The sequence below is a fragment of the Lontra canadensis genome, unplaced genomic scaffold, assembly GCF_010015895.1.
Source record: "Lontra canadensis isolate GAN:19392208 unplaced genomic scaffold, GSC_riverotter_1.0 scaffold23, whole genome shotgun sequence".
NCBI lineage: Eukaryota > Metazoa > Chordata > Mammalia > Carnivora > Mustelidae > Lontra > Lontra canadensis.
Genome location: NW_022631017.1, coordinates 7,451,625 through 7,465,038, shown reverse-complemented (window position 1 = coordinate 7,465,038; position 13,414 = coordinate 7,451,625). Strand labels below are relative to the sequence as shown.

The 13,414-nt window shown below is 43.3% G+C and overlaps 1 protein-coding gene across 2 annotated transcripts in view; it reads right to left on the bottom strand.

Annotated features, from left to right (window-relative positions):
* The window catches only part of TREML1 (triggering receptor expressed on myeloid cells like 1), a 75,932-nt gene extending 64,118 nt beyond the window's left edge, over nt 1-11,814 (bottom strand). The window contains exons 1-6 of one of the 2 annotated variants that reach the window (XM_032862268.1): nt 11,662-11,812; nt 11,133-11,465; nt 9,063-9,174; nt 8,581-8,666; nt 8,025-8,077; nt 7,131-7,664 (exon numbers count right to left, since the gene is read on the bottom strand). In XM_032862268.1, coding sequence (XP_032718159.1) covers nt 7,353-7,664; nt 8,025-8,077; nt 8,581-8,666; nt 9,063-9,174; nt 11,133-11,465; nt 11,662-11,704 — 939 coding nt within the window. In that variant the 5' untranslated portion in view covers nt 11,705-11,812 and the 3' untranslated portion in view covers nt 7,131-7,352. Of the gene's footprint in view, nt 1-7,130; nt 7,665-8,024; nt 8,078-8,580; nt 8,667-9,062; nt 9,175-11,132; nt 11,466-11,661 lie in introns of those variants that run through there. The other variant, XM_032862270.1, reaches the window with a different exon arrangement.
* Nucleotides 11,815-13,414: the final 1,600 nt, after the last annotated feature.

Here is a 13,414-nt window from a genome sequence, read left to right as displayed (position 1 = left end):
GGATATAGCACATGTCATTTATCCATTCACACCAGCTTATGGATACATGGGTTGTTTCCTCTATTTGACTATTATGAATAATACTGCTATAAACATTTGTGTGCAAGCTCTTGTATGAACATATATTTTCAGTTCTCTTGGGTATATGCCTAGGAATGGAATTTGGGTTATACAGAAACTCTATGTTCAACTTTTTAAGGAACTGTCAAACTATTTTCCAAAGTAGCTGTACCATTTTACCTTCCTACCTGCAGTATGTGAAGATACCAGTTTTCCACATCCTCACCTCACCAGCACTTGTTATTCTCTTTTTAAAAGATTTTATTTATATATTTTGAGAAAGAGGGAGAGAGAGAGAGAGAGCGCGCGAGCATAAGCAGGTTGACGGGCAGAGGCAAAGGGATAGAGAAAATCTCAGGCAGACTCCGCACTGATCCTGGACCCCAATGCAGAGCTTGATCTTATGACCCTGAGATCATGACCTGAGCTGAAACCAGGAGAATGCTCAACTGAGCCATCCACGCATCCCTGCTTCTTTTTTTGATACAGGCATTCTAGTGAGTATGAAATGGTATCTCGTGGTGGTGGTGATTTGCATTTCCTTTATGACTAATGATGTTGAGCATTTTTATGAGCTTATTGACCACTTGTCAGTCTTCTTGGAGAAATGTCTATTGGAATCTTCTGCCCATTTTTTATGGGGTTACATGTATTTTTATTGTGGAGTTTTTTAAAATATATTCTGATACTAGACCCTTATCAGATTTGATTTACACATATTTACTCTCATTCTGTGAATTGTCTTTCCACTTTCATGACAGTATCATTTTGCTGCACAAAAGTGTTATATTTTCATGAAGTACAATTTTTCTGGGTTTTGTTTTTTGGTTGCTTGCACTTTAAGTGTTATATCTTAGAAATCGCAAAGGTTTATGCTTCTGGTTTTTTTCCCTAGGTTTTACATGGTTTTAGCTCTTTTAGATCTTTGATTCATTTTGAGTTAATTTTTGCATATAGTATGAGGTAAGTTTCCAGATTCATTCTTTGCATGTGGATATCTACTTGTCTCAACACTATTTGTTAAAAAAGACTATTCTTTCCCCCCACTTAAATGATACTCTTTTTGATGTATGGTTTTGTTAGATGTTTGGGTCTACTTCTGAACCCTCAGTTCTGTCCCATTGTTCTATGTGTCTGTCCTTATGCCAGTATACACCATCTTGATTGTTGTAGTGTTTTAGTAACTTTTAAAATCAGGAATATGAGTCCTCCAATTGTATTATTTTTTTTCAAGATTGTTTTAGCTATTCAGGGACCTTTGCATTTCTATATGACTTTTAGGATCAGCTAGTCAATTTCTACAAAAAGGGCAGCTGTAATTTTGACAGGGATTGAGTTGAATCTGTAAGTAAATTGAGGAAGAATTGCTATCTTAACAATATTAAGTTTTCTGATCCATGAAAATGGATCAGACATATTTAGGTCTTTTTAAATTTCTTTCAATGTTTTATAGTTTTCAGTGTAGAGGTCTTGAAATTTTTTGTTAAATTTGCACCTAAATATTTTATTATCCTTATTCTGTTGTAATGGAGTTGTTTTCTTAATTTCATTTTTGAGTTGTTCACTGCTAGTTCATAGAAATAGAACTGATTTTTGTATATTGATTTTGTATTCTGGAACTGCTAAACTCATTTATTAGCTCTGGGGTTGTTGTTGGTTTTTTTATGTGTGTGTGTGTGTGGATTCCTTAGGATTTTGTATATTCAAGATCATGTCATCTGCAAATAGAAATAATTTTACTTTTTCCTTTCCAATCTGGTTGATTCTTGTTTCTTTTTCTTGCCTAATTACACTCTCAAGAACCTGTAGTATTGAATGAAAGTGGCAAGAGTAGACATCTTTGTCTTGTTCTCAGTCCTAGGGACAAAGCTTTTAGTTTTACACCTTTAGGTATAATGTTACCTGTGAGTTTTTTGTAGATGCCCTCTGTCAGGTTGAGGAAATTCCCAGCTCTTCCTAGCTTGTTGAGCATTAGTATCATGATAAGGTATTGGATTTTGCCAAATGCTTTTTCTGTCCTCTGTTGAAAGGATCATGTGGTTTTGGTCCTTTTTTCTATTAATGTGGTATGTCTTAGTGATTTTCATGTGTAGAACCTATCTTGCATTCCAGGGATAAATCCCACTTTGTCTTGGTATATAATCCTTTCTATTTATTGCTAGAGCCTATTCGCTAGTATTTTGTTGAGGATTTTTGCATCTGTATTCATAAGAGATGTTAATCAGTAGTTCTCTTGTCATCTCTTTGTCTGGTTTTTGAATCGAGGTAAAATTGTCCTCATAGAATGAGGGCCTGCCTCTTCTATTTTTTGGAAGGTCTTGTGAAGGATTGGTTTTAAAAATCTTTTAATGTTTGGTAGAATTCACCAGTGAAATCATCTGGGCCTGGGCTTCTCTGTCTGGTAAGTTTTGTGATTATTAATTAAACCTCTTTAGTTGTTATAGATCTATTGAGATTTTCTATTTAATTTTGAGTCAGTTTCAGTTGTTTGTGTCTTTCTAGGAGTTTGTCCATTTCATCTAGGTTATCTATTTTGATGAAACACGATTGTCCACAATTTTCCTACAGTCTCATAAAGTCTGTAGTGCTCCCTCTACTTTCATTCCTCATTTAGTAATATGAGTCTTCTCTTTGTTCTTTTGGCAAAGAAAGTAACCTTAGCTAAGATTTGTCAATTTTGTGGATCTTTTCAAAGAACCAATACTTGGTTTTGCTGATTTTTCCCCTTTATATGTTCTCTATTTCATTCATTTCTGCTCCAATCTATTATTTCCTTCCTTCCACTTGCTTGGGTTTAGTCAGCTCTTCTGTTTCTAGTTTCTCCAGGTGGAAAGTTAAGTTGTTGATTTGAGATCTTTATTTTTTTTTAATATAAAGTGTTTACAGCTATAGATTTCCCTCTAAGCACAGACTTTGCTGAATCCCCTAAGTTTTGCTGTGTTATATTTTTGAATTCATTCCTCTTAAAGTATTTATAATTTCTCTTGTGGTTTCTTCTTTGACCCACTTGTTATTTTGAAGTGTGTTGTTTAATTTCCACATATTTGTTAGTTTCCAAAATTTATTTCTGTTATTTCTAATTTCATTCCCTTATAGTCAGAAAGCATACTTTGTATGATTTCAGTCCTTTTAAATTTATTGAGAACATGTTTATGGTCAGATATGTAGTCTACCCTGGAGAATGTTACGTGTATACTTGAGAAGAATGTGTATTGCATTTTGCTGTTGTTTAGTGGAGTGTTCTACAGATGTCTATTAAGTCTAGTTGGTTTTTACACTGCTGTTCATGTCTACTATTTCCTTGCTGATCTTCCACCTGTCTACCTTGTTCTGCCTATTACTGAAAGTGGGATGTTGAAGTCTACAGTTATTACTATTTGTCTATTTCTCCCTTCAGTTCTGTTAGTTTTGCTTTCTGTATTTTAAAATGCTGTTGTTAGGTATATATATATTTATAATTGTTAAATCTTCTTGATGGATTTACTCTTTTACCATTATAAAATGTCCTTTTGTCTTAATTCATATAACCACCCCACCTCTCTTTAGTTAGTTTGCGTGATACATGTTTTTCTATCCTATTACTTGGAACCTACTTGTGTTTTTGATTCTAAAGTTTGTCTCTTATAGGAAGCATGTAGTTGGATCATGAGTTTTTTTTAATACATTCTGCCAATCTCTGCCTTTTAATTGGAATGTTTATTTACATTCAGAGTAATTACTGATAAGATAGGATTTATGTCTGCCATCTTATTATTTGTTTTCTACATGTCTGATGTCTTGTTTCCTTCTCTTTCTCCACTCTTTCATTATATTAAATACACAATTTAAATTTAATTTTAATTCCCTTGTCATTTCTTTTACTATATTTGTGAGGGTTTTTTTTCCTTGCTATAGGGATTACAATTAACATTTTAATTTAAAACAATCCAATTCTTATTTATACCAGCTTAATTTCAACAATATACAAAAACTTTGATCCTTTATAGCTCCATTCCCTCCCCACTCTTTCATATTATAAATGTCATAAAAGTTATATCTTAATAAATCATGTGCCTGTCAACACATATATGTAAATGCTACTTTATGAATACTGCTTTATGTGCTTTAAATGAGCTACAAGGGAGGGAAAGCCAATTTTCTTAAGTAAAGATTCTTTGGGTTGATGCAAGCCATTGGTTTCCAGAGTTCTAAAAAAGTTGATTCTGGCTATTTTTGCCAGTTTTCTTGTTGCTTTTATGGAACAGAGAATTTTTTTATAGAGAAAGAAAGCAAGCAGAGGGAGGGTAGGGGCAGAGAGAGAGAGGGAGAAAGAGAATCCTAAGTAGGTTCCATGCTCAGCAGAGCCCAAAGCAGGGCTCAGTCTCAGAACCCTGAAATCATGACCTGAGCTGAAATCAAGAATGAGATGCTTAACCAACCGAGCTATCCAGGCACCCCTGGAAGAGAGAATTTAAGGAGTTGTTATGTTTAAGCACGTGTTAGGATGAGCACCATGTATTATATGTAAGTGATGAATCACTAAATTCTACTCCTGAAACCAGTATTACACTATATATTAACTAAGTAGAATTTAAATAAAAATGTGGGGAAAAAAAGTATTTTCTGAGTTCTTCAACCATTTTCTTTTAAATCGTTCTCAATGTACTTTTAATTTGCATTTCCCTTAGATTAAGTTAAACATCTTTACTATGTTTATATTTCCTGTTTTATGAGCTATATGTATATATCCTATTAAGTATTTGTTTTCTAATTGATTTGTAGGAGTTAGAGAAATGAGGTCTGCCTTTGTATGAGTTGCAGAACTTTTCCTCATTTTGTGTTTCATCTTTATTGTGCTTTTGTAGTGGAGAAAAAGATATCAGTCTTTTCTTGTTTTAATGTATCAATGAATTCTTTTATGGCTTCTGAGTTTTGTATAATACTTTAAAGAACATTTTCCTCTCTAAGATTATTTTAACTATTCCCCCATGGTCTTTCAAATATTGTTTAAAAATCAACTTTATCAAAATATAATTTACATACAAGAAAGTGCACCTATTTTAATGATGGGTTTTGACAAACATATACACCCACATAACCACTACCACAGTCATGATAGAAGATATTTCAGTCACCCCAAAAACTTATTTCAGCCTTCTCTACATTCATTAACCCCACCCCAGGCACACCACGAACACAAAATACTCTCATTTTTTTCATTGTCTTTATATCTGTGATCATTTTCCCCTTGTTATTTCTTATTTGGGTAAGTTAGCTAACACTCTCTCTTTTATTTCATTTCATTTCAAAGAATAAGCTCTTTTATTTATGTAGTATACAATTTTCCTCCTTTAAAACGAACTAGCAATTTGAGTAAGATGCTTAATTCTTGTTGAGGGTGTGACTTTTCCTCTGAGAACTTCTTTAGCTGCATTCCAAAGGTTCTGATATGAAGCAATGGCCTTGTCATGTCACCTGCATTTTCTTTGCTTTGTTTTCCTATGTTTCTTATGATAAAATTTAGAAGATCTGTATTTTCATCTCAGAAGTTACAGTTATAACTGAGAGATTCTGTTTGGTATTCATAGACTTTTACATGAGCATTGATGGAATTAATATATTTCCCTTTCCTCCTTCCCTCTTCTCCACCCGCCAGTTGATCTTAGTATTTTCCTTTGTGTTATTAAATATGCTTTTACTTCTGTCAGGCTCTAAAAAGTTCAAACCACATTCAGACCAGAGTAACTTTTTCCCAGATGGGTTCTTTTTAAATTTTATCCTTCCCTACCCTCATTGCCTCTCTTCCCCAGGAGGGAAGTCCCCAGTTATCTTAGCCAGGGAAAATAAGGGCTTAGTTGATTGGTGGGCAGCTGCCACCTCCACAAGGGACAGAAGTAAATTTGTGTTATGTCACAGGCTGAGACTCTATCAGGGGAAGCTCAGAACATCCTGCCAGAGCTCCCTGAAAATAGCATCACTAGGCCTACCCAGCTGGACCCCAGGGTACATGCTCTGCCTGTCCTTTCTCGGGTACCTAGACCAAACTCAGGGCCTCTCCAGATGGTGAAAAACACTTTAGGCTTAGCTCTCCATGACTGTAAGACAAATAATTTCCCAAGCACCCCCTTCTCTCCATTTATCTTTCGTCTCAATATGGGCCGATAGTTTCAAACTGAACAGTTTCATAAGAAATCCTGTCAGACATCTTAAAGGCCCTACCGCCCCCAGCCTCGACTAGCTTTCATTTACATTTGGCAATGACCACACCTTTACCATTCATTCCCCTTCTTCCCATGCCATGCCCTTTCTCCACTGGGCTCTTTCCAGGCTCCAGATTTCAGGCCAAAGAGTACAGTGCTACCAGATGTCCACCTACTTGAGAACTAGCTCTGATAAACATGTCTGCAGAGGTCTTTTATCTCCTGGCGCTTGAAAATCCTTGGTCTTGCCAAGGGATAGGCTTGGGATTTACTTCAGTTTCTGATCTTCCTCCTGTTTTATTTATTTTTTATTTAAATTCAGTGTAGTTAACATATAGTGTATTATTTAGTGATTCATTGGTTACATGTAACACCCAAATTAGTTCAAGTGCCCTCCTTAATGCCCATCATCCAGTTACCCAATCCACCCACTCACCTACCCCCGCCAACCCTCAGTATGTTCCCTTAACATCACTCCTATTTCTTTTCAGCTCCATCTCTCTCACCACATCTGTCCTGAGTCTCCTTTCATTCATATTATCCCATTCCTCCCATGTGTTGTCACATCAGAAAATGCCGCCTATTTACAAGGTGCAGAGCAGAGGCAAAAGAGGTATCTAGACTAAAGCCAATGGATCTATAATTTAGGTACCGTGAAAAAGGCAGGAAATACTTCTGAAGAAGGCTTCTTAGTGTCCCTTGAATCAAACACCATCATAGTATTCTGACCAGAGAATGAAACCTTGTCCCTACTGGCAGAACAGGCAGGAGATCATGCAGCACAAACCCTGGACCAGAACCTTCAGTTCCCAGACCATAGGAATAATCAAACTCAGGCCCTTTTCTCCCCCTCAAACATCAAGAGCTCATATATTGCCATTCAGAGTTTATTTAACTCAGTATTATAATGGCAGAGGAACCAGCATGGGGGATTCCCAAGACATCTCAGTCACATTTAAATCTCACTTTCCAGGTCAGAAAAGCCAAGATATTAGGTTAGAATCTAAAGTCCCTAGCTGCTCTGATATCCTAAGGGTTGAGGGCATGGGCTGGCTGGCTGGATGCACAGAGTTCTGGGGATGCTCTCCGTGAGTGTGCAGGAGGATGAACAGCTTAGCTGGGTGGCGTTTGGCCGTTCGGTGGATCCTGGGCTGGCTCACAGGAGGCCTCTCTACCCTTGTCCCTTCCAGGGAAGATGACTGTGGCATATGTCACAGGCTTGGAGCACATTAGTACCTTAGGAGGCAGAGGGGGAGATGAGGATTGGGCTGGGGATGGGGATTTCTCTGATGGGGGATCAAAAGGTACACTATAGGTGGTATTGTCAAAGGAAGGTGGTGAGTCGAGCCTAGCATATGGAACGTCCGATGGCAAATCAAGTCCCAATCCAGAGTTACTGATGTGGTGGGCCACAGAGGAGGAGGCCTGTAACAAAAGCAGGTAAGTGAGACAGAGAGAAAATGCCTCCTTCTGCTCCAGTTCCCTTTGTGGGGGAAGCCCAGGAACACACTGGATCTGTCTCTCAAATCCTGAGTATGTTGGTGGGTAAGAGGGATTCCCTTCGAAGATTTTCAAGGCCTAACTTGCTTCCCAAATTGAGGAGCGTGAAATACCAAGGCGGGAAGGTAGAAGACAACTGGTACAAAGTTTACACCATTTAGGAAGAGGATATGGGCCCTGACTGGGTGTCAGTCTTTCTCCACTACCACCCCCTATCCTGGGACCTCTCAGTGAACTGGGCAGATGGAAGAAGAATTTGGCTGGGGGCCTGCAGAGGCCTCTTACCATGCCCCGAACTCCGCTGCTCTGAGGTTGGCCACAGACACCAAGCCTGTTCCCTGGGAAGACAGAGGATGGCACCATAGTCTGCTTCCCATCCTGGCTCAGAGCCCATCTCCTCCCTGCCTTCAGAAGTCCCTGAAGGCTCTTTCCTCGTCCAGACCCTTCATCTCACTCCTACCAGCATATCTTTCCCCACTGCCTCCCCAGATCTGCTGCAGCCTGCCAGGTGCCTCCCCACCCACTGACTGCTTCCAACTCCCTTCATCCTGCCTCAACACTCAGCCTTTCTCCTAAAACCCTTCTCTCACCTCCTCTAGTCACCTGTTTATCCCACTGCCCACCCTGTCCAATTCCTCTCTGTCACCAGGACAACTCCCACTGAATCTCCTCCTTCCTGTCCACCCCTCGTCTAGGAAATTCTAGGACCTGTGGGCCTTACTAAAGCTCAGACAAGCCCATCTACAGGGGACACAGACCTAGAGTCTGACATTGTCTATAAGACTAGCTGGTACACTACCAGCGGGGCTGTGCTGGGGTCAGCTGGTGGATGGCTACCTACCTTTCCTCTTGGTCATCACAGCAAACAGCACCAATGCTACCACCAGCAGGCTCAGCAGGAGCACAGCGCCCCAGATCAAGGGGATGCTGAAGGACATAAAGGGATAGATGAGCTCAGGACTGAACCTGGCAGGAAGCTGCTCACCAGGAACTCCAGAGCAGTGGAGAAGGGTGCTATTCTTGGTGAGCCATGGTTGCAAGAAGAGGAATTGGGGGATGGAATGAGGAGGACAGACTCAAACAGGGCAGAAGAGAAACACATTATCAGGCTATCCTGGCCGGAGACCACCAGGATAAAGGGGTCCTTGCTGAACTGGGATACACAGGCAGGTCTGCCTGACTTCCTGTCTGATCAGAAGTTCCCCAGGGGTGGAAGGAACCATGAGGTTTCCCCTTGAGTTAGCCTGGGGCTCTGAACAATCTTTCACTCCCCTTCCTACCACCACCCTTTTCCCAGCCACCGACTACAGCTCTTATCTATACCTCTTCTCATCCTGGGTGGGTTCCACAGGGCTGGCACTGCCCACAGTGTCTGAGGAGGGGCCGTCAGCCAGAGTCCCAGCCTTATAGGTGTCCTTCTCTTTCAGTCGAGGAGCTGAGTCAGAAGGAAATATTAATGAGCATATAACTATGGAGGGCAGGGTACAGGCCTGTTGAGATCTGAGGGACTGGGGGAGTGGAGCTGAGGAAGCAGATGGGGCTTGACACAAATGGGGCTTGACATATTCCTTAGGGGCCTAATTCTGGAGATCAGGGATGGTCTCTTTCTGTCTTTACCTGTTAGTGACCAGACCCACTCCCCTCCACCACCAGATCCCAACCCTTGCCCTTCCTTCTTCACTTGCTCCTCCAGACCCCTGGCCTATCTGGCTGCTCAGACTAAGCAGAATCAGCCATTTGGTAATCTATGCCTGCCTCCCCATCCCACCCCAGAATAGGTTCTCCACTCTTGTCCTCAGTGGCAACCTTGCTCTTGGTGCTCATCAGTTGGTCTCTAAAGGGGCCTCAGCACAGCCTGCTGAACCTCTCCATATACCTGCAGCCATGGGATACCCCTGCAGCCTGGATGAGCCCCATCCAAAGCTCTGCCCTCAGGATCTAAGGAATTCTAGCATAAACCCTAATGTGACACAAAGCCAGAAGACCCTTGCTGGGAGCCTTGCTCAGAGCCTAAGTCTTGGTTTTGTGACAAGGCTTCTATTGTCCTTATAACACACTCAACTCTGGCTATGGGACTCAGGGTTAATTTCTCTGGTCCTGAGGATTTGTCTTGGGAACCTGGCCAGTCCTTCTAGACCCTCAGGATAGGGGTCTTATTCCCAGTGGCTCATGGTTCCTATCTCCCACCTCAAGCCAAACCAGGATCTGAAGAGGCCGTGTTTCCCATCTTGCTGCATGTGTCCTGCCCTCCTGATGCCTACTAAGCCACCCACACCCTCCTTGAAAGCCACGCTCCACTGGCTGGCCTGAGCATCCATCCACTACAGCTGTTGGGGCCCCAGCACCTGCCCCATCCCATCCTACACGTTGGAGCTATTAGACCTTAGAGTGTCAAGGAAGGAGGAGGACAGAGGATGACAAAGACCACCAGGAACATATTTACATCATGAAATAATGATCATGGACCAGAGATGAGAGGGATACTAATGACAACTTAGTCTACACTAATAATTAGCAAATGGTGGGGGGGACCAAGAAAAGGAAAAATGCCTTTCTTCATTTCATGACTTGGGGGTTGGGCACAAATTACATGAGAAAGGAGGACCTAAAAATGAAAGACTGTTATCATCCACAAGAGAAAGATTGTAACAGTCTCCACTTCTGCAGGCAGCTGGCCATTTTCCCTCCAGAACATTTTTTTTCTTACAACATCCAACTTTTCAGGGAAATTTCTTCTTCTACTTTAAAATTGTCTTTTAATAAACGCTTAGACATTAGAAAGTTGTAGCCTGTCAGAAAACTGCAGCCTATCGAAAAAAGGACTTTCTAGACTCAAAATAGGGTTGACAATACTGATCTCTATTAATGACATTTTCCTCATTTTTTAAAACAAAATGAGCTGGGAGTAATTCAGGCATCGAACGCACCCTGCTTAAAGGTGAGGCACATACTATATGCTCAGTGAAGACATAAAATTAAATAAAATATGGATTCAATAATTTTAAGCCATCAAACCCATTATAACAGGAGTAATAAACAGGAAGATTTAAAAAATGAATTCCAGGTTGATATGCCCAAATTAATACTTTCTTTAAAACATTTCTTAGAGGAAAAAAATAGCATGAAGTATGTTGAAAATGCTGGATGAGGAGGCCAAGGCCATGGGTGAGGAAGGAGGATGTGCCTTCCAATGGAGAAACCCGCTAGCGTGGGAGGGGGGAGGGACCCACTGTCTGGCTGTTTTATCTCAGACTGCTCACCCAGTTTGGTTTCCGGTCCCTGGGGAGCAGTCAAAAATATCTCCTCCCAATTCCTCCCCTGCTAAGGGCCCCCATCCCCCAAGAGGTGCAGGTGGAGGCGGGGAAGGGCAATGGCCAGCCTAGGATAACTCACCTGGAGGGAGCACGTCCAGAGCGACTCTGTGCACCGTCTGGGGCCCCGCGGCTCCCTCCACCACGCAGCCATACTCGCCCGCATCCTCCTCCCGCAGGGTAATCATCTCCACCTGGAGCAGGCCGCCCCCCAGGTCGGTGAGAAACATGCGTCCGCCACCAGGGGCTCTGCGATCCACAGTGGAGGACACCAAGGGCTGGCACCCCTCTGGCAAGAAGCGGCACCACACCTTCCGAGCCTTGATGTCCTGAAGCCGGTAGTGGCACTGCACCAGAATGGAGCCCCCCACGGGGGCCTGCAGCACCTCTGGGAAGGTGACCATGGAGCCCTGGCCTAGGGAAGGAAAGGATGTGGGAAGGCTGGGCAGGAGCTGGGGAAACTTTCCAGTCCACCCACTGCCACGGGGGCACAGGGATGGAAAGGTCCACCTTCTGGGCCCTACAAGAGTTACTCTTGCCACAATAATGCCAGTTATTCCTGGGCCTGGAGTGCAGTATGGGGGCCCAGGGCATGGCTCCTTCTACCTTACCTGCCAGTCCCAGGAGCAGCAGCGGTAGCAGGTTGGGGCCCATGGCGGGTCAGGCAGATGTTGGCTCTGGGGCTTGCCTGGCCACTGACACAGCATTCCCCAGGGAGCAGGAAACCTCTGCCTCAGACAGTCACGTGGGGCTCTCAGTGGCCATGGGGTGGGAGGCAGGCACTGGGGGCCCCTCGATGGGTGGGGATAAGTTGTCTTTCCAAAGCCTGTTTGGTTCAGTGCTTGGCAACTTGACCGTGAGGGTCAGTAGGGGTGGGCAAGGCAGGGTGAGAAGGCCCAAGGATAGGCAGAACCCGGGCTCCTGGGTCCCGGCTAAGGAATGAGGTGGGAGGAGGACTGTGATAACTGGAAAGCAACAGAGAGAGAGGGAAACGAATCCTCAGGGTCTTCCAAAGATAAAATCCGGCATGCAGTGCTGTGAATGAGGAAGGTGGAGCGTTATTCTGGTTCTACCGTCTATAAGGAGCCTGAGCTCTCAGGGGACTGTCCAGTCCTACCGCACGACCTCACAGCAGGAGGCCCCCCTCCGCGGGCACCCTGGACAGGGCCTGCCTTCGTTCACTGTGCCCTGGCAGCGTGCACCCCCGTTCTCCAGTTCTGGCAACCACATCCATCCTTTGATAATGACGCCCCATTTCCTCTTCCCCTGTTCTCTGGAACTCCTTAACTAGTTGGTTATTGAACCTCATGGAGTCATCACATTTTCCTATCTTTCCTCTCTCGTTTTCCACCTTTTTGTCCATTTTGTTCTGATTGCGAGAAGACGCCCTCGTCTTTTTCTTCCATCCCTTCTATTACTGTCTTGTAAGTGTTGATTTCCTTAGTATTTTCAATTTGCAAGATTTCTTATTCTCCAGACATTTCTTATAGCATATTATTTTTGTTTCATGAATGGACTAGCCTGTCAGGAGACAATTCTCCATGGATATATTCACATATCTGCATGGTCTGGGCACTGATCAAGCTTTGTTCCAGTGTGATCGAATAGCAAACATGCCTTGAAAGAGTGTATCAGGGGCGCCTGGGTGGCTCGGTGGGTTAAAGCCTCTGCCTTCGGCTCGGGTCATGATCCCAGGGTGCTGGGATCGAGCCCCGCATTGGGCTCTCTGCTCGGCAGGAAGCCTGCTTCTCCCTCTCTCTCTCTCTGCATGCCTCTCTGCCTACTTGTGATCTCTGTCTGTCAAATAAATAAATAAAATCTTTAAAAAAAAAAAAAAAGAGTGTATCAGCTCCAGAGGGTCTTGCTTAAACACCCCGGCCCCCTCCCTTGAGAAGATCTGTTTACCTTCCGGAGTAAAGGTGTCTCTCTCCCAAGAGAGGAAGATGGACTGATGCCATTTATAAACTGCAAGCCTCATACTGGGAGGTTCCTCTCCCATGACACAAGCCCACTGCTGGCACAGGAAACATCTGGCCACCCTTCACATTGCCCTGTGCAAAACTGGGGTTTGGGGACCCTGAGCTGAATGTGGACGATAAACCTCCTGACCTGGGACTCCAGGGGAAACAATGGTGTCCAGAGAGACAAAGGAAAGCAAGGTGGGAATGGCTGAAAGGGGCATGCTGCTCCTGAGCTAGACATCACACCTAGAAAAGGACTAAAGAAACCACTTTCCCTCCTTCCTCTCCCCTCCTTTCTCTACTTTTTCCCTCTCCCTCTGACTCCCTCCTTCCTTCAGGAGCAAGGGAGCTGCCAATGGGGCCTGGAAACAGGAGCCTGAGAAAGCTGGACAGTGTGTGAGGC